The 22,227-nt window shown below is 45.6% G+C and overlaps 2 protein-coding genes across 8 annotated transcripts in view; one reads left to right on the forward strand and one right to left on the reverse strand.

Moving 5' to 3' along the window:
* Window positions 1-512: 512 nt before the first annotated feature.
* FBXO16 (F-box protein 16) lies at window positions 513-21,705 on the reverse strand. Of its 5 annotated transcripts, none has more exons than XM_077331463.1 (9): window positions 21,615-21,705; window positions 15,714-15,816; window positions 13,077-13,112; window positions 11,874-12,080; window positions 10,851-11,015; window positions 8,779-8,999; window positions 7,662-7,767; window positions 2,753-2,978; window positions 513-1,083 (listed from the first exon to the last, which is right to left on the reverse strand). In XM_077331463.1, the coding sequence occupies exons 2-9, from the start codon at window positions 15,807-15,809 to the stop codon at window positions 1,016-1,018; spliced, it is 1,125 nt and encodes a 374-aa protein (XP_077187578.1). In that variant the 5' UTR covers window positions 15,810-15,816; window positions 21,615-21,705; the 3' UTR covers window positions 513-1,015. The 5 variants fall into 5 exon arrangements, with proteins under 5 accessions (XP_077187578.1, XP_077187559.1, XP_077187587.1 ...); XM_077331444.1 differs by having other exon boundaries at window positions 7,662-7,770; XM_077331472.1 differs by having other exon boundaries at window positions 2,749-2,978; window positions 7,662-7,770.
* A 165-nt stretch (window positions 21,706-21,870) lies between these two features.
* The window catches only part of FZD3 (frizzled class receptor 3), a 37,710-nt gene continuing 37,353 nt past the window's right edge, over window positions 21,871-22,227 (forward strand). For 2 of the 3 annotated variants that reach the window (XM_077331406.1, XM_077331435.1), the window contains exon 1: window positions 21,871-22,041. The gene's annotated coding sequence lies outside the window, so the exon portion shown is untranslated. Of the gene's footprint in view, window positions 22,130-22,227 lie in introns of all 3 variants that reach the window. The other variant, XM_077331416.1, reaches the window with a different exon arrangement.

Consider the following 22,227-nt stretch of genomic DNA (forward strand, 5'->3'; position numbering starts at 1 on the left):
ATAATATCTTCACACAGTCTAAATATATAGAATGTAGTAAAAGATTTTATCAAGCCATCCATTGCTCAGGTAGGCAGGATTATATTCACTGCAGCTCTGCAGTTTTCTCCAGAGGAGTGAATGGCAGCCTTTCATTTATATGGAAGAAAGGGGTGCACTTTCTGTAACCATTCTGAACACAATAGTTGAATCTAGCCTGGCATAAGTCTGCCCCTTTGCCTACATGCGTTCTGTTTCTCGCTCATGCTAGTGTAACAGATTTTGGGGAATTGGCTTATATATACACCCTTCCTCATCCCGGACAGGGCCTGCCCTCGGGGCCCTTACTGTTTTATTTCTTTGGCTCCGCCAGGAGCGGTTAAAGATATATACCTCATCATCATTACAATATATGGTGATTTGTAAAGTGGGCGAGGAATTGTATGATCTAAATTTCAACAACAGAGGACACAAGAAAGGGGTGGCTAGAAGGAAGGAAAAAAGAAACAGTGAACATGGCATTGTTATCACGTTGTTGTTTATTTCATAGTCATGATCCTTTATGTTTCTGCCAGGAAACAAAATGCCCGTACCTGTTGTTGACATGATTCTCCATCCAAAATTACACAATTCTTGAGAGAGCAAGCTAAGCAGTTCTGCTCAGAATGCTACTCAGGCCTCTTCAGTAGAGTTTACTCCCAGGAAAGCGTACTTAGGACGGCACTGTTAGAATCTTCTAATATTCACCATCCTACAATAATGCTGTGGAGTAGGACATTACTCTGTATCATTTTACTACGTGGAAGCTGAAGCGAAGAGCTGATGACGTGTCCAAGGCCGTGGGGCAAGGTTATGGTTGAGTTGGTCCCTGAACCCAAGTTGTGTTTCATCAGTGGGTCCATCACTGAAGTGCAGGTATGCTATGTCCATGGACCATCTCCCTGGCTTAGCTTGTGGTTCCAGGGCGCTGAGCAAAAGCAGCACTTCCTCTTTAGAGACTAATTCAGCTGAGATGAATGTCCCTTTCCGCATCATTCTAGTCTGAATCAGAAACATGGCTGGATGGTGGAACTTCCCAAGGCTGGCTTTCAAAGAGTGGTGATGCTGTAATGAACAGACAGAACAATGAACCATGAGCACTGGAGGAAAAGTAACCATTTCAGCCATAAAGGTTTGGTCAGTATTCCCCACAGTCTTTAACAGTGTGTTCCATAGGGTCACCTCTAGGAAAAGAACCTGTGTCGTTTGTTCCCTGGCAACCCACTGCCCGCTTTGCTTCTGCTTCACCCTTGTGTGTACGGCTGCCCCTCTTACCCTAGCCTGGCTATGTTTCCGTGTCAAGAAAAGAGCTATCCCCTGCTATCACTCAACAGACTGAGTGTAATTTGAACTGGGTGACCTTTCAAATATTTGACCAGCCCTGTAAGGTAACTCATGGGATGCAAAACAAAAGTTTAAGTCCCATGGTTACCTTTAAGACCAACAAAGTTTTATTCAAGGTGTAAGCTTGCATGTGCAAGCCTACTTCCTCAGACAATGCAGTGCACTGAAAGGAACAGTCCAGGGCAATCCTATGCAGAGCTACTCCAGACTAAGACCATGGAACTCTGCATAGGACTGCACAGTCCATCTGTTGTAGCAAAACAAATGGTGTCATAAAGATGAATGAAGATTTTATTCCAGCATAAACCTTTGCAAACTACATCCAAGATAATTTTGTCAAAGTTTATGAAAGCTCGTGCTAGAATAAAATCTCTTTAAGATACCAATGGACTCCTGTCAGGTTCGCCTGGCTTTTCCAAAATGACCCACCTCCCTTTTGATTTTTCTCTCTTTCACAATGTATATTGTCTTTTTAATATATTAGGATCATAATTCTAAAGGCAGGGAGAGTTTTTATTTTTTAAAAATTTTAAATGCAAAATTAATGTAGATCAGGCAACAAACACAAGCCTCAAATAGGAAGTACTTCTCAGCAGACATACTTAAAGAAGAAAATCACATTTTGCTCAGCTGGTCTTACTCCCATGGAAATGTTCTTAGGATTGCAGTCGTTGGCATGCTTGTCAGGGAGCCCCCCTCAGCTGCCCCACCTTGTTACGTGTGCCTTCTTGGACAAGTGCAGACTGATCCTTCTTAATGCATGAAACAGACATTGCCTGTGTTCTACACAGATGTTTAGCCTGGTCTTCCTTACAGCACTGCTGCTTTGGGGAACATCTGCAGGACATGGCCCTCCAGTTGTCTTGCTTCTATTCCCTTCCACCCACCTTCTGCTTTGCTGTGGTCTTTCCCAAACAGTTTGATTCAATCATTTGGGGGAAACTTCAGTCTAAACATCTTTGAACCACATGAACAGAGAGGTCTGCATTTTTGCAGACCCTATCTTTATTGGTACCATTTTCCTAGCCTCATCCCCTACAACTATCATTTCCCTTCTATCCTCAAAGCCCAAAGGGCTTTCTCTGGGCTTTCTTGAAAAGCTCCAAAGTATCTAGATCAGGGGTAGTCAAACTGCGGCCCTCCAGATATCCATGGACTACAATTCCCATGAGCCCCTGCCAGCAGAGGCTCATGGGAATTGTAGTTCATGGACATCTGGAGGGCCACAGTTTGACTACCCCTGATCTAGATTGCTCAATTGCAAGGGGGAACCAGGAATTCCTAGATCCCTGATTTCTTTTCTTTAAGCCTCTGGTGTCAAGGAAGGAGAGGGAATCCGTGTGTGGTGGGAGCAGTTTCATTTATAACCGGTACTGGACAGCTTACTGACTTGGTGAGCTTCTGGTTGTTCTTGCAAAGGCCTTCATCCCCTTCTTGCTCAGCTTTGGGACTGAGCCCCGAATGGGTGCTGGTCGTATCCCAGCATTCCACTGGGCACTTTGGGCAAGGAGCTTTGCTGTTGTTTTGGTCACAGGATAGCCAGTGGACTGGTGAGTAGCCCAGCTTGGGCGGACTGGAATTTTTGGGTGTGCGTCAAAGTCTGCTGAGAGGGACATCTAGGAAATAGGGGAGATAAACGTGAATTCACAGTTAAGCAAGGAAGATTATTTCTTCTGAAATAACATAAAAATAGTTTTGTTCTGATATTTATTATCACAAATCAGGAACTGCAATCTTCTCCTGTTCTCCTAGTTTCTCAGCCAAATCACACACACCACTTCAACAACAAAATTCCAAGGGAAAACATGCAAGAGTGATGCGGCTGAAATCCCACTTACTTGGGAGTGAGTCCCATAGGGCTTCCAAATAAATAGGCATTAGATTCTGTCATAAAGTACACATTATTTAAAATATCTTTGTGAACACCTGTTAGGAAAAGGAAAGCATGGAAATAGTCCAGCCTGCAAGTTGGAAACAATCAGGACCATCTTGGAGAATCTGAATTACAACAATCACAATGAATATTGTTAAAATCTTTCAAATAAATACTGGTGAGTTCTGGGGGAGGAAGATAATTTGGTTTGGAGAAGAAAATCTCCATGGAAGCAATTGATAAGTGTAGATTTTGGATTACCGTTTTTTTTTCACTGTACACTTTGGGGTGAATCACTTATTGACACCGACTCCATTGCACAGCTGATCAAAATCACTTGGCTCCACCCCCTCATTCTGCCCCATGATCCAGATGGCTCAGCTTCCGGGTACCAGGGATTATTAGTATTATTATTAGAAATGGTCATGGTCATTTATTTGAAGATGGTGTTCTACAACCGGTGTCCCCTGTAAAGGTGTCCCCTGTGCAAGCGCTGAGTCATGTCTGACCCTTGGGGTGACGCCCTCCACCGTTTTCATGGCAGACTCAATACGGGGTGGTTTGCTATTCCCTTCCCCAGTCATTACCGTTTTACCCCCCAGCAAGCTGGGTACTCATTTTACCGACCTCGGAAGGATGGAAGACTGAGTCAACCTTGAGCCAGCTGCTGGGATTGAACTCCCAGCCTCATGGGCAGAGCTTTCAGACAGCATTTCTGCCGCTTATCACTCTGCGCCACAAGAGGCTCTTATCTACAACCTGAGAACTAGCCACATGCTTGGGAATTGCAGAAGTATCTTTGCAGGATTCTTGCTGTTCCAAGCCACACTGTCTTCTGGAGCTGAGCTGGTGTTAATTGCTGAATGCCCAGCATGTCCCGGTATTTCTTTAGGCTTCTGAGTGCTGTTCTAAGGGCTCTAACGATGGCCCAATGGTAATCTCCTTCTCCCATCTAGCTTGGTATAGTGGTTAAAAGCAGCAGCCTCTAATCTGGAGATACTGGAGATTGAACTGAGGACCTTCTGCATGAGGACCTTCTGAGCCCCCCCCCCCCCAGTAAAGCCTTTGGCAAAATCCCTTAAGTTTTCCTGAAGGAATGGGGAAGAAAATATTGTGCTACCTTTGCACAGATGGCTTTGCACAACAGCCACTGTCTCACGTTTTAGATTGTAAATTCCTCAGGAGAGGGACACTAGGCTTTGTAAAGGGCCATGAACATGGAGGATGCCATGTAAACAAACAAGCAAAAAACAGTTACATGAACGAGGATCAAAAACTAACCTCTGGGCTACCTCTAGGCAGCAGTTGGAGCAGAATGTCATGGACCGGGGGTGTCAAACATAAGGCCCAGGAAGTCAAACATAAACCCCAGGGCTCTTATCTAGCCTGTGAGCAACTGGTGTGAGGGAGGGAACAACCTTGTCTGCAGCAGTCAGGCAGAACCCCTTGGCAACCTCATTTAACAGTGAAGAAACCACAGCTGCATTCATGCTGGCTCAGGGTTCTGAAGTGAGGTCACAGGCCTCTCTGCTCAGCCTGAAGCTCAAGGGGTGCTGTCCCAGATGGCCAGAGATCAATGTTTGCATGTGGAGGAATTGCAGACGATCCTCTGCTGGTGGCCAGTGCTGCTGCTGTATATGCACCCTGACCCCACAGTTTCTTCTTCCTCACATGGGGGAGGAGGGGGGCAAGTCATGCCACTAATCGCATAAATTGGTGGCCATGCCTTCCTCCCCCATGGACCACTTGGTGGCCTTCAGCAATAGGCAGCTGCTGACTAGTGGGAATCAGGGCCAGCAATCTCCAGTTATACTGGAGCCCCTGCCACATGTTTGGCTTTGTGTACCAGTGCCCATTCCCCCATCAGATTACCTAGTGGCCTTTGGTCAGGGGTAGCTGCTGCCACGTGGAGGTGATGCAGCTTGCTGACAATCCTTGGCTTGAACTCCCAGCATCACCCTGCCATGGATCGCCTGGAGACTTAGGCAAGTGGCAGCCACTGCTGCACAGACATCTCCAGCTTCTCTGGCTTTGCTTGGGTCCTGCCTTGCATATGGTCTCAGACCTGGGTGACCACCCCACCCCCTGCTTCTGAAGGTGGGGGGTTAGTTCAGCTTGTCTTCCCCGTCCCCTCCCATGGTGGTGCAGGGGCAGGGGGAGTTCCCAGTGGGGTTTCTTCTGCATACCCCCAGCCTTGCAGTGAGGACAAACCAACTCAGAGCTTTACTAGCTGCTGCCCTACATAAGTATTTTAACTCTGGTGCCTGACATTACGTCTTATGGCACACATGGCCTGGCCTGACAAAGTCACGCTGATATCGGATTCAGCCCTTGTAACAAATGAGTCTGGGCACCACTGCAGAGAGAACCAGCTGGGTCTCCTGGCAATGGGTATGATAAACCACATACTTGTCCCACTCACACCTTTCTCCCTGAACTGCTGAATTTCTATTATGGGGCGGGGGGGGGGATATCTGGGGTTTGTATAGCAAGCTTTTAGTCTGCACCTGCAGCCAACTTCTCCACGAGAACTAGGCCTTGAGCCTTTCAATCTGTTTGCTTAATCTCTAGGAAAAGCTCGAGGCAGTAAAACACTGTCTCGGAAACCCTTTCGGATGCAATAAAGGCAGATAACAGCGCAACTGTCAATAGTCACAGGCTAGAACAACTTTCTGTTTTCCTAACAGGCACTCAGGGGTGGCCGGGAGACACAGACAATGCGGGAAAGACAGGGCTTAATCCTTACATTTAGAAAGAAGCAGCGTAATGACTGGTGGGGATCAACCTAAAGAGAAGTAGGTAGGCATGCAAGAGCTTAAAACATCAGGAAGGGGTGCTGATGGTGCGGAACGCACAAGCGAACGGCAGGACATGGCAGGCACGGCACGGGTCCCCACCCCACCCTCCAGGAATGAGACTAGAATGCAAAGGACTGCAGACAGCAAAGGTTTCTCAGATACTTGATTTCCACCCTCCTGCATTCTTGGCAACTCAGCACTAGGCTGCTGGAGGACAAGGAAGCAAAACAGGTTAAACCACCAAGCTTTGTCAAGCTCCTTCCTGCAGTGGCAGAAATATGTCGCTGAAAGCACTCAAATCTGTAGCCAAACATGCCTGGGAAGATGATCCAATTGTATTCAAACCCAGCTACCTACACAAGGTACCTCTGCTCTGAAGATCCTCAGAGGGATGCACGTGAAAGCCATGGCACCTGCCCAGATGTTTCCTGTTCCCCCAAAGCAAAGAGCGAAGCCTTGTGCTCCTCAATGGAGCCAGGGGTGCTTCAGAAGATCCAAAGGGGCAACATCCTTGTGTCTGAAAGGACCACCCAATCAGAAACAACCGCCCCGTCATAGGATGCTTTGGGGCTTGGAACCTCCCAATGTTTTATGAGTGGACCTAATAATCATGGTAGCCTTTTTGTGGTTGACTGCACCCCTCCCCTTAACGGCAGCCATTCTGTGATAACACTTTCCACTTTCTCAAAATTTCAAAAGTGTCCATATACTCAACATGGCTGGGGACCCTTGTTCTACCCTGTACGAAGGGCTGCCTAATGGAACTGTAGCATGATGCCAAACGTGTTACACATCAGCATCAAAGACCCTGGAAGCAGCACTTGGAAGCAGTCTTGGACCTTGGCCATCATTCCCCGATCAGCCTGTGGCACATTGCTGTGTATACAGGCACTCTGCACATCTTTGTCAGCATCTTTGCCAACGTTGTGGTCACTTCTCAGACTTTGCTGTTTTAGGGCTTCTCTAAACGTATTGCTATCCTCATTGTAAAAGTGGCTGAGATAGGAAGACAGGTCCTTGATATCAAAAGGAGGCACTGAAAACTAGTTAGGTAGACCCTGTACAGGAAAGGTAGCATCTGGCTTAGAAATATCCATTCTGGGAGATCAGGAAAGAGGAAATTCTACCACCACCTTTTTGATTCTGTTGCACCCCATCTCTGGAACTCACATGTTAAGTCCTGATGCTCTCCCCCACCCTAATCGCCTTTGTCTGTCCAATATACTTCACATGCCCTCTGGGCAGGGACAGCATCTAGCACTTTGTTGTTATGTTAAGCAAGATTGAGACTGAACACCGAAAAGGAAAGTGCAAGGAATCCGAGCATCACAGCTGGCTAGATTAATTGACCAGATTTTCTATTGTATTTTAGAACATTGCTTTTTAAATTATTTTTCCTTCTCTGCAAGAATCAGTTGGCTAGCCTGGCAGAAGACCCCAGCATGCTCAATGCCCATGCCTACAACAGCTGATTGCTACGATGCCTTTCTGAGGCTCGGTCACGGCCACCCAAATGCTGCAACTGGCAAGGATGTTCCCTTCTTTGCTGGTCTTTGCAGCGCCTACAGACTGCACACACCACTGAGTTTGCTGATAAGCAGAACAGGTCAACCAGGAGCAATACTTGCCAATGACTTTGCTTTCCGGAGTTTGTATGTTGCACTGCTTGGTTTCCGTTTTTTCTGGAAAGCTTGCTGGCTGATGTCTGGAGTTAGCCCTCCTCCTTTCTTTCTACTGTTGGAGCAGGGGGAAAGCATAACACTGTGAGGCATGTCCAGAATCTGACCCAAGCCCCAGACCTCTGCCGTGACTCCCCTCCCACAAAGATGTTTCCCAGGCCTCAGAATGAGTGCCAGAGCCCAATCTGCTCCTTTCCCCTAGCTATAGCACACACACACACACCCAATGAACCTAGAAGTAAACTTCCTCATTGGCCTTTCAGTGGTGTCCATTTTTATAGGGTGGTCAATGTACCTCCCTCCTTACTTGCTCCACTGGACCTGCTCTGCTCCCTTGTGCTCAGATGTACACAACTTGGGCAGTAGTCCTTCTGCAAATCTACACTCACTTATTTTGTGGACAGATTTACAAACTTAACAACTGAATTGAACCCATCAGCAATTGTTCCATTCTGGCTGCGCAGAGCACTGATTGGCTGGCCCTTTTGTCAGTCACTTTCCTTCTGTTTTCCCACTGGACTGGGTTGTGTGCTGTGCTTAACGTCACAAAAGCCACCCAATCACAAAAACTACTTCTATGCCTTACTCAAAACAATGCCTTGTTTTTTTAATTGGTTTTAAAAAGAACTAAAAAACATTTAAATGGATCAATATACCAGCTTTGAAAAAAAAAATTTAAAAAGCCAAATGCCTACCCATAGCGGGGGATCCATGTTGAAGTCAGAACCAGGTTCAAATCCCTGCTGTGTCATAAATTTTGGGCTAGTCCCTCTTTCTTGGCTTAATGAACTTGACAAATTTGTTGTAAGGATTAAATGGAAGAGGGAAGAACAACAAAAAGAGGAGGGGATTCTACAAACACAATCCTAACCAAGGTCTTATCACTAACTATGAAGGCAGAGGCTGTCTTCTCCATTCTGCAGATATGGGACCAGTTATGAACCAGAACAGACTTCTACACCACCACTGTCTTGGGGAGGAATGAGACACTGTTGTCACTTGTGCTATTCTGATCATAATTTAGTTTGACAAAAAGAAGGAAGCGGGATGACTCCGTATGTCTTACAGTTGTCTGGCTTGCTCAATAGGATCATAGTTGTCCAAGTAATTGAATCTGATGATGTCCATTGGATGCTTATCTGAAGAACGCCATGGGGGGAGCCCTCTCTTCTCCTTGTCCACCTTCTTTCCTAATTGCAGGATTGAGGACAAGGACTGTTCCACCTCAGAGGTCTCCTTAGCTACTGGCTGAACATCAAACACCACAAAGTCGTGTTTCGGGATGGTCTAAAGAAGAAAAGGCAGGTAGGAATAACAAAGCCCCAGCAGGGTTTCCCCGCTACCAGGCCCCACCTCCAGCCCACCTTCTGAAGTGGTCAGTTCCTTCGGGACACTAAGGAGAACTGGCCCTGGTCAGCACTGGGATGGGAGACCACCAAGGAAGTCCAGGATCGCTATTACCCAGAGGGAGGCAATGGCAAGCCTTTATGGAATGTCTCTGGCTAGGAAAATACAGCTACAGCAGGAAGAGTCAGACTGCTGCCCCCCTTCTATCCCCAATTTCCTCACTACCCCCTAGTGCTCAAAAATTTCTCACTGCCCCCTACTGCCCCCAAATTCCTCACTGCCTCCTAGATTCTTCCACTGCCCCCCCAGGGGGGGGTGTGCACGTACCACCCACTTTGGGAACCCCTAAGTTAGACCATGCTTAGAACAGCATCACATCACACCTTTAGGAGAGCAGAAATCCAAGGATTCAGTAAAGTCATGTCCTCTAATAGCTCCTGTGTAAGCTGGTGCAACCTATTACTTCTGAATCACTCAGATTTGGAATGCAATGCAACCTGCGTTCCCCTTTTCTGGCAAAGCTCCAGGTTAGAAGCTTTGCAACTTAACTCGACTGTTTATTGGCTTGGGAAATACAAGGTTTCACTTTGAACCTGGAACAAACAAATACATAAACCTGAATATCTTAGGCTGCCTAAGGAGGTGGTGAGCTCCCCCTCACTGACAGTCTTCAAGCAAAGGTTGGATACACACTTTTCTTGGATGCTTTGGGCTGATCCTGCATTGAGCAGGGGGTTGGACTAGATGGCCTGCATGGCCTCTTCCAACTCTATGATTCTATGATTCTATCTCCCTTAGGGATTGAGATCTGTGCCCAGAAGGGCTGAAAGTTTTAAACGAACATTCAGTTATCAACCAGCACTGTTTAAGGTAATGCTGCCTCACAGTTGGGTCCAAATGACCACCACGCCACGATAAAGACAACATGGCCCTGCAGAGTGAGTTCCCAAGGCTTGCCATCCTCTGTTGTTTCACACTTTGAAGGGACAGTTCAGTATCATGTCTGCGTGGAACTTTTAGCTGAGTACCTTGAGAACTAATGCAAATACATACAAGTGCCCTATGCTCTATTAGACCATTTCTTAACAAGGTCAGTATTGTCTACTCCAGCCTTTCCCAACTTTCTGACCATTGAGAAACCCCTGAAACATTCTTCAGACTTCAAGAAACCCCAGAAGTGGCATTGATCATGCAGAATATGGTTGGGAAGCAGAGCTGTGTGCACACTTATTTGGGGTGCTCCCCCTTCCCACTCCCTCCAGGTCCATCATCAGCCATTTGGGGAGGGGAGGTAGACATGACTATACATGGTCATATCACCAGATAAACATTTAACAATTTTTTTTAATCTATTAAAAATTAATTAATTTCCACCCATTTGGCAAACACTTCCAGGGCCATTCAGAAAGCCTGGTTGAGAAAGCCTGGTCTATTCTGACTGGCAGCAGCTCTCAAGTCTCAGGTTGGGGCCTTTCACAACACCTCCTCCCTGGCCCTTTTAACAGGAGATCCTGGGGGTTGAACCTGGGACCTTCTGCACACCAAGCTGATGCTCTACCCTGAACCACAGCTCCAACCTAAAACTTTTAGGGAAAACCTTTGTTACAGTTTCCTAAGATTAATAAAATCAGAGTCCAGTCGCACCTTTAAGACCTGCTTCACAATGCTGGGGGGTGGGGGGTGGAAATTATGCAAGTTTTAATTATTTCCTTGCATATGGGAAGTTATAAAGCTAGGCCGGAAGCTTTCCGCTTATCTCCCACAATGATCTTTCAAGGATTACAGGAGTACCGTAGGCCTGGTAACGAGGAACTCTTTCACCATTTCAATGTAATGTCTCTTCCAGATTCCCTGCTCAAATGGGGTTGGGGAGAAGTTGATGTACCACCCAAAACGCAGACATTTCCGCATCCATAGCGGATCCAACTCTGTCAAGTATTTCCAGTGCCAGCTCACCTGTGAAAACCAAATGATTCATAATGATTTGAGGGCACAATTGAAGTGCAAACCTCAAGCACATCATCGATATAGAAAATCTGCCTCGGGGGTCCCCAAACAACCATACACTTAATGTTGCTAGCAACTGCAGTTAATTTGGAGGCAATGCTTACATATCTGTTTCTTCCTCCTTCTAGCCAAAATCACAAGTTGAGTCAAAACACATGGCAGCGGAACAATATGCAGAAATGCAAGATTTTGGGCTCATGGTTGCCTATAATTCCTATGGATAAAACAATATCTAAAATGGAAACCCTCACACATGCATTTGTAAGCAATTGCTGTGATTCCTGTGCTCATGGCAAACTCCAAAAAGGGATTCTGTACTTGCAATAGTATGTCAACTGTACATCATCAGGCACATGTATGCTTCTGGTTCACCCACTATGCAAACACAACTTTGAGGGTGTTTGCATGGCAGAAATACAGCATGGCCACCACATGTGTGAATTGGCCTTCTGATTGGGGTGGCATTGTGGACAGACTCTCCGTGCCCTGCACTAAATCCACTGAAGTAGCACTCTGGAACTCAGTCTGTTCCAGCATAATTCTGTCCAATGGAGGAAATTCCTGACTAGAAAAGCAACTTGCCAGTTGAGGGGTTAGGGAATTTCATTCACTGAACAAATTCCTACCAGGAAAGACTGCACTGATTGCTTTTGCCTCAGTGGCTAACAACTATCCTGCCTAAACTCCCTTATCAGAAGACATCATATCACCCTTGAGCTCCTTTTCTCTAGGCTAAACATACCCAGTTGCTTTGTCTCTCTGTGCTGACTCCTTCCGCACGTCAACTTCGTACCTGCTGACTTTTACCTGGGCACATCGACAGAGGCTCCGGGGGTCCAGGAAAGAAAAGATGTACAGGGACAGAGCCCTGGGGAGCTTTGTGGTGAAATCCAGAGCTTCAACTGGCACACGATCATGCAACTGCTTGACACAGAACTTCAACTGTGACAGAGAACAGTGCTCTAACAGATCCATCAGGACTCTTCGCCTCTGAAAGTCTGACCATTTATCAAACTGGGATAGTAGGAGAGAGGAGCAAAGGTGAGCTGCATGTTTTGTGGCAGATGACTTTTCCCAGTGTGTGTGTGTGTGTGTATAGATACCCACATACAACTTCAAATACAGGATCAGCAGCAATATACTCCTATGCCCCAACCAGCCTATCCAGACAACTTTCTGCCTAGAGATATAGGGTTCACCTGATGTTCCAGTGCAGCCTGAGAAGGGGCCCCTGATCTTCCCAGCTCTGACCTCAATCAAAGACCTAGCAGAAGAGCTCTTTTATAGTCCCTGCAGAACATTGACAGTTCCATCAGGGCCCTTAGCACTCCTCGGAGCTCATTCCACCAGGACAGGGCCAGGACCGAAAAGGCCGAGGCCCTGGTCGAGGTTAGACACACTTCCCTTGGGCTGGAGACGATTCCCCTGGTCATGCAGTTTCCATCATGGTTAAGACCTTTTGTAGACATAAATGCTGCCTTGCTGAAACAAAGGTCCATCTAGTCCAGATTCTCTTTCCAAAAGTAATCAGCCACGTTTCTTTGCAAATTACTGCTGGGGAAATAAGTAAGTGACCATGCACCTACTCAAACTAACCTACCCATGATTTTAAACCTTGGGACACACATCCATCATATAGAAGAAGAAGAGTTGGTTCTTATATGCCGCTTTTCCCTACCCGAAGGAGGCTCAAAGTGGCTTACAGTCGCCTTCCCTTTCCTCTCCCCACAACAGACACCCTGTGAGGTGGGTGAGGCTGAGAGAGCCCTGATATCACTGCTCGGTCAGAACAGTTTTATCAGTGCCGTGGCGAGCCCAAGGTCACCCAGCTGGCTGCATATGGGGGAGTGCAGAATCGAACCTGGCATGCCAGATTAGAAGTCCGCACTCCTAACCACTACACCAAACTGGCTCCACTACACCAAAATAGCAGATTTCTCAGTGCAGTCCACTCATCTGTCATGGAAACCCACAGAGATCTAGGGGTCAATTGAGAGAGAAAGAAATTACCCATTTCCCCAGCAAGATTCTTCTTTCTTCAAATACCTGTAAAGAACACACATAAGGAGGAAGAAAAATCAGACATTAAGAAATGAGGCTGGAGCAGCAATTCCTACGTAGACAATGACCTGCCTTCAGAATGCTCAAGTTCATACAATCATTTTGGTGAGAGCCTATAGCAAGGCGACTTTTCTCCTCAGTATTTATCAGCTTGCAAAGGGATCCCACACGATATGTAGTATATGCACTCTGCCTTATTATACCAAGTATTCATCCTATCCAGCAAATTCTATATATTTGTTCTGCACTGTGACAGCCTCCTGTTGTCTTTCCTGAATTTCCTTCTCTAGGTGGGTTTGAGTTCCAGTATTACAAAAGACAGAAAAATTAGTCTCTATCCAGAAAATCCCAACAGTGGGTCATTATGTTTGGTGAAGGAGCAGAACGTTACAACTGATGTAATTTTAGATTACATCATTTTCTTTCACTTTGTTGTTCCTAACAAATCCATGCAGAACAATTTCTTTTTATCCCCCCTTTTCCCAGAAGACTGCTGCCGGCCACAGCTGACTCAACAGAGGCTATGCTTGTGCCTCTGCCTTTGTGCAGAGAAGTGAAAAACTAAATCTAAATGCTTTAATGGGCTCTCTCTCTCCATGTATCCTCAAGACACTTGTCTGAATGAGCCATCACCCAGGCCAGCCTGCAGCCTCTGTTGTGGTTGCGTTTCACAATCTTTTTTTGTTAACAAGAAATGATAAATGGCCCAAGGTTCACGTTTTGGTTCAGGTATTTTAAGTGGGAAAGCGAGGGAGTTGTTTGCATTGCTCAAAGCCGGGCTCAGGGGCTTTGATCACAGAAATATACAATGTTTGCCTTCCAAGCTCTTATGAATCCACCTGGAGCCCCTCTTGTCATGGCATTCTTCATCAGGAAACAAAGCACATGTAAGTTAATCCCTTATGAAATAACCAGATGCCAGTGTAGCCACTCCAGGATTCTTTTTAGCATAACAGGTTCAAGCTTTTATTAGAGTGAAGCTGGGCTCAGGGTTTACCAAAGGTTAGTCAGAACAGCAGTCTTCTACCTGTGAGTTGGGACCCTCCGGTGGGTCAGAGGGCTCAACCTGCTGGATTTGAGCTCCCATATAGACTACATAGAGCCTCTTGTGGCGCAGAGTGGTAAGGCAGTAGACATGCAGTCTGAAGCTCTGCCCATGAGGCTGGGAGTTCAATCCCAGCAGCCGGCTCAAGGTTAACTCAGCCTTCCATCCTTCTGAGGTCAGTAAAATGAGTACCCAGCTTGCTTGCTGGGGGGTAAACGGTAATGACTGGGGAAGGCACTGGCAAACCACCCTGTATTGAGTCTGCCATGAAAACACTAGAGGGTGTCACCCCAAGGGTCAGACATAACCCAGTGCTTGCACAGGGGATACCTTTACCTTTACCTTATAGACTACATAAAATTTCTCACTGCTTTTCAGCCTGTTGCTATTGCGCATGCTCAAAGGACTAAAGGCACCACATGGCCTTCCCCACCAAGCACCCATAGAAAGGTACAGCAGGGTATCAAGGTGAGATTGCTCAGCCACTGCAATTGTATAAACTCTGCTAATGAGATATGGTATCATTTCATAATTGTCTATGAACATTCAAAGTCATCCACAGTATGGTCAGAGACCAAGCGCTGGAGGTGGGAAAGCATTTTCACAGATTTAAAGTTAGGAATCTTTAAAAAGTTCACTGGGAACATAGTCTGTAGCAGCAAAATAAAAAAAAAAACCTAGAGCTCAATGTCACTGTAAAGGCTATTTTGAAGTGCCATCCTAAACTGACATACACCTATGCCTTCAGTGGACTTAGCACAAAATCTGGTCTTGGGTGGCACTGAAATTTTATTCCAGCAGAAGATGTTGTGAGTCAAAAGCTCACTACGTCAGATGCACTGATATCTTAGCAACATCATATATGAATACTTCTTCAAAGGTATGATTTCCACACTGTATAATCTTACATTAAACCAGCAAAGAACATAAGAAAAGCCCTGCTGGATCATACCAATGGTCCAGCATCCTAGTCCAGCATCCTGTCTAACACAGTGACCTGAGAAACTGGTTGGCCAACAAAAAGGCTTAGAGGCTAAGACCTTCCCCTGATATTGTCTTTTGGCTCTGGAATTCAGAGGTTTAGTGCTTCTGAATGAGGTTTCTCTCAGTTTCCATGGCTAGTAGCTGTGCCCTTGGTTGGGACAGATTTATTTATTTAATTATTTAATTTATTTATTATTTGAATTGTCCTACTCTTTCCAGAACAGTGTCCATGATGTACAATTATGACCAAGGACAGTTCTCTCCAGGACAGAATTCAAAGTGGAATTCAAAAATTCCTTGTGAACCAGAATTTGGCCTTAGAATTCTTTTTGAGGCGAAATGTTCTTCAAACAGAACTGGGGTTTTCCTGAATCTGTCCAAGGGCTAAAAAGTTCCAACAAGTCTAGTTGCTCATGGACAGAGTTTTCTAATGTGTTATATGAAATGAGATAACCATATAACACCACTGTATGGCATATCAGAATCCTCTGAGTTTGCAGAATTAAGGGAGCAGAATGACACTATGGCCCATTCTTATACAACTGTATGGTGCTTACCTTGTCATTCATGAGCTGATGATTCAGTGGGGTCCAGGCGCTCATCTTGGTTTGCATCTTGGGGCCCTCCGAGTTTTTGGGAGGTGCAAATGCCATTGCTCTTCTGCAGAAGATGTACAGTAAATTCTATTAATATTCATTTTTAAACATAGTCTCTGTGAAAGCTTGAAGGATATACTAGAAACTGCAATCAACTCTTGAAAGCAAATAAGCATTTTCAAATGGGGAAAGCATTATAAATTGTTCAAGAGGTTAAACAACCTTTCCCATCTTCAAAGCAATCACACGGGGTTAGCAAACTGTCATTAAAAACTGTGGAAAAGAAGGGTCAAGTCTGGTTTAGTCCTAATACTACATTTTGAATGTCCTAGGTCTGCTTCTTCCGATAATCCTACAGATATTAGAAACACTGGTTTTTCTTTATAATCTTCCTTATTAATTTAATTAAAGTTTACTCAAAAGAGGGAGATAGCACACATTCCTCCTGATCATTTTTAATTAAGAAAATAAGCCAAGGAGTCTTTCATGTACAGGAGCAAGTAACCATGTAACTGAAAGAACAGAGTATATAACCTCTCTGATCGGTTATTACCAAGGACACCCATGAAAGATACACAAGGGTACGAAAAAACAAAATATATTAACTGATGTTTCTTAACCTGGGTTCTATTTCCTCAGAATATATACCCTGTAGTGTTCCCACTACAGGGGGAACACTACAGCATCTTGTGGCGCAGACTGGTGAGGCAGCCGTCTGAAAGCTTTGCCCATGAGGCTGGGAGTTCAATCCCAGCAGCCGGCTCAAGGTTGACTCAGCCTTCCATCCTTCCGAGGTCGGTAAAATGAGTACCCAGCTTGCTGGGGGTAAAACGGTAATGACTGGGGAAGGCACTGGCAAACCACCCCGTATTGAATCTGCCATGAAAACGCTGGAGGGCGTCACCCCAAGGGTCAGACATGACTCGGTGCTTGCACAGGGGATACTTTTACCTTTACCTTTAGTGTTCCCAAACAACAACTGAATCCCCCCCCCCCCCACTCATACACAGAAGAAGTGTTGGTTCTTATATGCCGTTTTTCTCTACCCAAAGGAGTCTCAAAGTGGCTTACAGTCGCCTTCCCTTTCCTCTCCCCACAACAGACACCCTGTGAGGTGGGTGAGGCTGAGAGAGCCCTAATATCACTGCTCGGTCAGAGCAGCTTTATCAGTGCTGTGGCGAGCCCAAGGTCACCCAGCTGGCTACATGTGGGGAGTGCAGAATCAAACCCAGCTCGCCAGATTAGAAGTCCACACTCCTAACCACTACACCAAGCTGGCTTTCACACACACATACACTCACAGATTTAAGGCTGATCTAAACACTGGGGCAGAATCATACAAGGATAATCTGTACCAGAGTGCAGGATTGAAGGTTCACTCACAAATTCCTCCATCCTTGTAAAGTTATTGTGTCAATAAGGACAGCAGCACATGATTTTTTTTAGCTGTGCTACTTTTCTGTGGGGAGGAGAGACATTCAAGCATGCAGTTCCAGAACTGTATTTTGAAGCGCCACTACCTGAGGAGCAAATATGTGCATCATACAGGTGCATCTGCCATGCAGCTTCAACTGACCTCCCTTCAGTGCCAAAGCAACATTGTAATGTGTAAAATGATCCTGTGAGGAGATAAATATGTTCCAAACTTGAATGTCTCAGGGAAAGTAGATATGAATTGCTTTATGATTGCTTTAGGATGCGTAGGGCTGATCCTGCGTTGAGCAGGGGGTTGAACTAGATGGCCTGTATGGCCCCTTCCAACTCTATGATTCTATGATTCTATGAAAGGATTTTTAACATATAATGTCTAGAGCAGTGGTTCTCAACCTGGGCGTGGGGACCCCTTTGGGGTCGAATGACCTTTTCACAGGGGTTCCAGCTATGCAAGCAGCTTGGCGGGGAAGCACCATCCACACAACAGCCTACAGGGTTAGATCAAGATAGAGCGTTCTTCTGACTGGAGCAGTGGAAAAAAGCGAGATCGGCATGATGGGACAAGAGGCAGAACTGAACTGAGAAACCCCAGAAAAAAAAAACAATTTATATACAATCATGAACAATGGATCTTCAACGCCACTGGTCAGTTTTGGTTTAATTTCTGTGAAAGAACACTTGCATAATTTTATGGTTGGGGGTCGCCACAACATGAGGAACTGTATTAAAGGGTCGCGGCATTAGGAAGGTTGAGAACCACTGATCTAGAGGGCCACATCCTGGTTCTTGCCAAAATTTGTCACTACTTCTTCTACATTCTTTCTAAAATCAGTATTTCTATTTATTTGGATCTCCCCAGTAGGCCACTCTTAAGCAGAAGTGCACTGGCCCAGAGTCACCCAGGAGGCTTCATGGGGAGAAGGAGTAAGCGATCAAATCTGGTTCTCCAGATTAGAGTCTGCTACTCTTAACAAATACACCATGCTGGCCCTTGAAGAAAATGTATAATAGTGCAATTGCAAACATATCTTAAGCTTATAGAACACTTAGAAGAGCACACGTCTGCTTAAATCAGGGGTAGTCAAACTGTGGCCCTCCAGATGTCCATGGACTACAATTCCCAGAAGTCCCTGCCAGCATTCGCTGGCAGGGGCTCCTGGGAATTGTAGTCCATGGACATCTGGAGGGCCGCAGTTTGACTACCCCTGTCTTAAATAAATGATAAACTCATTATCCTATTGTACTTTCTTTAACCACTCAGTTGCCAAGTCATTATGTTAAGATTACCTGTACTTAAGATCACCTGTACTTAAGCACAGACTATATTTTGCCAAATGCAGCGAAGACTGAGAATAGTGCCATTCTCTTTTCCTGGACTTTACCTTTTGACTTCTAGAGATACATTAGGACAGGTGCTTCTTCAGTTAAACAAAACATTAAGCAGCCAGAACATTGGTTACAACGACTGTTAAAATCCTGAGGTAAAGTATAATAGAACTACAGTACAATTTTAGAGAGAATCACGCTGCTCTAAATTATTGAAGTCAACAGGCTGAGAAGTTGGTCATTGGATAAAATCACTCAGTTTGATCTGCAATGCCATCAACTTTGCAGGGCAATATGACATCACAGCTTGATGATATCACTGTAGGTTGGCATGAGATGTTCTTTGCTGAACAACTTTCTGGCTACTTATTTAACCAGAGGAATATTCCCTACCATGAGAAATCTATATCACTTATACTTGTGAAAGAAGGAAGAAAAGATTACATGTTTTAAGGTTGTCCCAACACTTTTAGTGCCATTGCTTGCCTGTGACATAAGTTTTAGATCTGTCTGGCCAAATGCCAAGAGATCTGGGGGAAAAGAAACTATTTTAATGGGAACTGAAGCCAGCTATTAGTTCGTAGACCTGATGTGATAATATTTAAGAAAGATTAATACACTCTAATACTCATATCATATTAAATAAGAGCATTAGAGTGATTCCCTGGATTGTGCTAATCCAGGTTTAACCCTGAAAAAATGTTAAACCAAGGGGCCTAAAGAAAAAAACAGGCCTGTTTTAAGGGGGGAGAAAAACTTCAGAAGAAATAAGTTCAATAAAGCATTGTTTGGAAAAGCTTCAAGACATACTTAAGCACTTAACCTATTGACCATAATCCACATGTTGGCAATGATAAATAATGCTAAATGCCCTATTTATTTAAAAAGCTATGTGATCATACAAGATGCTAAAAACTCACTGGCTGGAGTTCAACCAAAAACACTATCTTAGATTTGTGCCATTTGTGTCCCAGGATATACAGAAAGTTGTTCTTGCTAGTAATCACACAAATTGTGGAACTCCTATTCACAGGACATTCATTATGTGATTCCACAAGACTTTCTTGTTTGGATTTCCTTTTGGTGGCTTGAACACAGCAGAGTCGGTCCATTGATCCATCTAACAACAACAAAAATGCCTATTCTATCTGGCAGTAGTTCTCCAAAGCCTCAGGCAAATCTTGCTACCTGCAATCCATTTAACTGGAGATGCAAAGGAGTTGAAGCAGGTTCTCTCTGCTACTGAGCTATGGCTCATGTGGCCATTAGTGTCTTTGCGCCAATCAGACAGGGTAGATTAGACATCTGAAAAGAATTCTCTAACAACAGCATACTATTGCATAATAATAAAAGCCAAATTCACTATTGTTGTGCATATAATACTGTTTTCTTCTTCCTCCAACAACAGATTCTCCCCACCCTTCCATGTAGCAAGAGACCAAGATTGCAGCACAATCCTAATCAGATCCACTCAGATTCTTACTTAAGTCTTTTTATTGGGACTTACTTTCAGGAAATCATTCTCATTCTCACATTGTTAGTTCAGTGGGAATAATGCTATGAAATAACACAACATGTCTACCCTAGGGGCCAAGCATATTGCATTCAGGACTACAACGGGCACTAGATTGTGTGTGTATATATGTGGAAGAACTCTGTGGCTGGCCTCTCCCTTCCCCCCTGGACTGGGAAAGGCTGGAGCCCCCTGAGAAGGAAACTCACTGCCAGGGGCAGCTCTCAAGAAGCAGGGATCTGTAGCCTCTGAGCCTTGGAGGGAAGTGGAAGGAAGAGGGGGTGGTCAGGGGTGGGGGATGGAAGGCGATTGGCTGGCTGCTGGACAGACAGGCAAGCCAGTTGGAGGAGGAGGCACTCAGGAGCAGGACAACCCTGAGTGGGTGTTAAGCACTGAGTGGCACTTAAGCCATGAGACACACTCCTCCTCCAAGGCCTTACCAGAAATATATGATGTGGAACAGATAATAAATGCATGTGGCGGATGGTCTCCAGCACTGGACTCTTTACAGATCAGCAACTGGTATGCATCAAGGGTGTCTGAAGAAGAGAAACTGTGCACCTGTGATAAATAAATCTGATCCCTTGCCTACCCAGCACCAATCATTCCCCCATCCAATATCCCAAATAGCAGACAGATAAACCAACAGGCCAGACTAGATGTTGCAGGCCAAGTAGAGGGAACTTATGCAAGGCCTTTTTGTAATGGTGTACCTTGTGAGGAAGAAAAAAACAATTTATTATTGGGTTTATACACTGCCCCTCCCAGCCAGCTGACTCCTGTTTTACAGCTTCTGCACTGAAAAGAACTAGGTCATATACCAATTAATATATTTACAAGACATAAATGGAGGGTGCGTGTCCAAATTCTGAGGCAAAATCAGAAATGCATCAAGAAAAAAGACTGAGATCACCATAAGACAAAATAATTCTAAACCTCCAAATATAATATTATTTTTAAATGGATGCTCTGCTTCTTGGCCTAACAGGGGCCCTATGTATTACAAATGAAAGGAACCCATCATCAAAATAATACAAAATGCTATCACATATTTTTCTGTTTAAGTGAGACAACCCTTCAGACTATTCCCTTTCGACATCAATGTTGCCCGAATACTTTTCTAGTGTCCTGTAGCAGTGATATTCACATAATGCTTCTGAAAGTGAGTCTAATCATAGAGCTGGGTCTCCAGTCCAACCCCCTGCACAATGCAGGAACTCACAACTACCTGCCCACCCACAGAGACCCCAATCCCATTGTAAAAAGACTTTTGTATAACTATGTTTTTATAGATATGTTGTGAACCGCCGCGAGCCAGTTTGCTGGGAGTGGTGGTATAGAAATGAATGAATGAATGAATGAATGAATGAATGAATGAATGAATGAATGAATGAATGGGTGATGACCCCCCCCCCCACACACACACACACACACACTAGAATCACTGGCCAGTCTGGCCTGGAAAAAAATTGCCTTCTGATCAACTGAATCGTGTCCAACCAGTGGGTGGATAACAGGTAAGTCAGATGAGGGCTAGATATCGAGTGACAGAACACAGAGACGAGATAGACAGAATAGTGCATCCATACCTAGGCAGTCCTAGAGCTCCACGAACTCTCGCCCGGCCTCCTTGTTTCTTTGAGTCGTCCCTTGGGGAGCCCTCCCAGCCACCCCCGCCAATCCCCCTCTCCCCGCAGTGCCCAAAGGCCTAGGCCGCCTTCTCCTCACCGCCTCCCTCCCGCAAGTTGATTCCGTTCTCCATGGAAACCGTTGCCTAGAAGCGGCGGCCAATCAGAAAAGAGAACCGGCTTTTCTTGTTCTACCTAGCAACCAGCCGGGCCGCCGGAGACGAGATTGGCTGCGTTGGTGTCCCTGCTCCCCCCTCTGGGGAGGGGGGGGCTCACGGGTGGGCGGGGCGAAGCGCGAGGGAAGAAGGCGCGGCGGCCGTTGAGGCTGGGAGTTCGCTTCGCCACCTGAGGAGGGGAGAGACGCCGGGCCGGGGCGTCCAGCACGCAGGTAACAGAGAAGGGAGGCCGGGCACAGCTGCCAGCAATGGAAGCGGGGGCACCTCCAGCCCCACACGGACCGTCCCTCGGGCGCTGAGGTGGGTTGCTTGCCCCACCGCTTCCATAAAGGCGAGGAAGGAAGGAGGGGGGAGGTCGCCTCTCTTTCTTGTGCTCCCTCGCGGTAAAGGGGCGGAGG

This window comes from Paroedura picta, chromosome 1, assembly GCF_049243985.1.
Source record: "Paroedura picta isolate Pp20150507F chromosome 1, Ppicta_v3.0, whole genome shotgun sequence".
Lineage (NCBI taxonomy): Eukaryota > Metazoa > Chordata > Lepidosauria > Squamata > Gekkonidae > Paroedura > Paroedura picta.

Coding starts and splice junctions, on each gene's coding strand:
- FBXO16 (XM_077331444.1), bottom strand. CDS start 15,809: ATGGCATTTGCACCTCCCAAAAACTCGGAGGGCCCCAAGATGCAAACC. Junction 11,016..11,873: donor GCCTCTGTCGATGTGCCCAG/GTAAAAGTCAGC, acceptor TGGTTTTCACAG/GTGAGCTGGCACTGGAAATA. Junction 9,000..10,850: donor TCCTCGTTACCAGGCCTACG/GTACTCCTGTAA, acceptor TTTCTTCTTTAG/ACCATCCCGAAACACGACTT.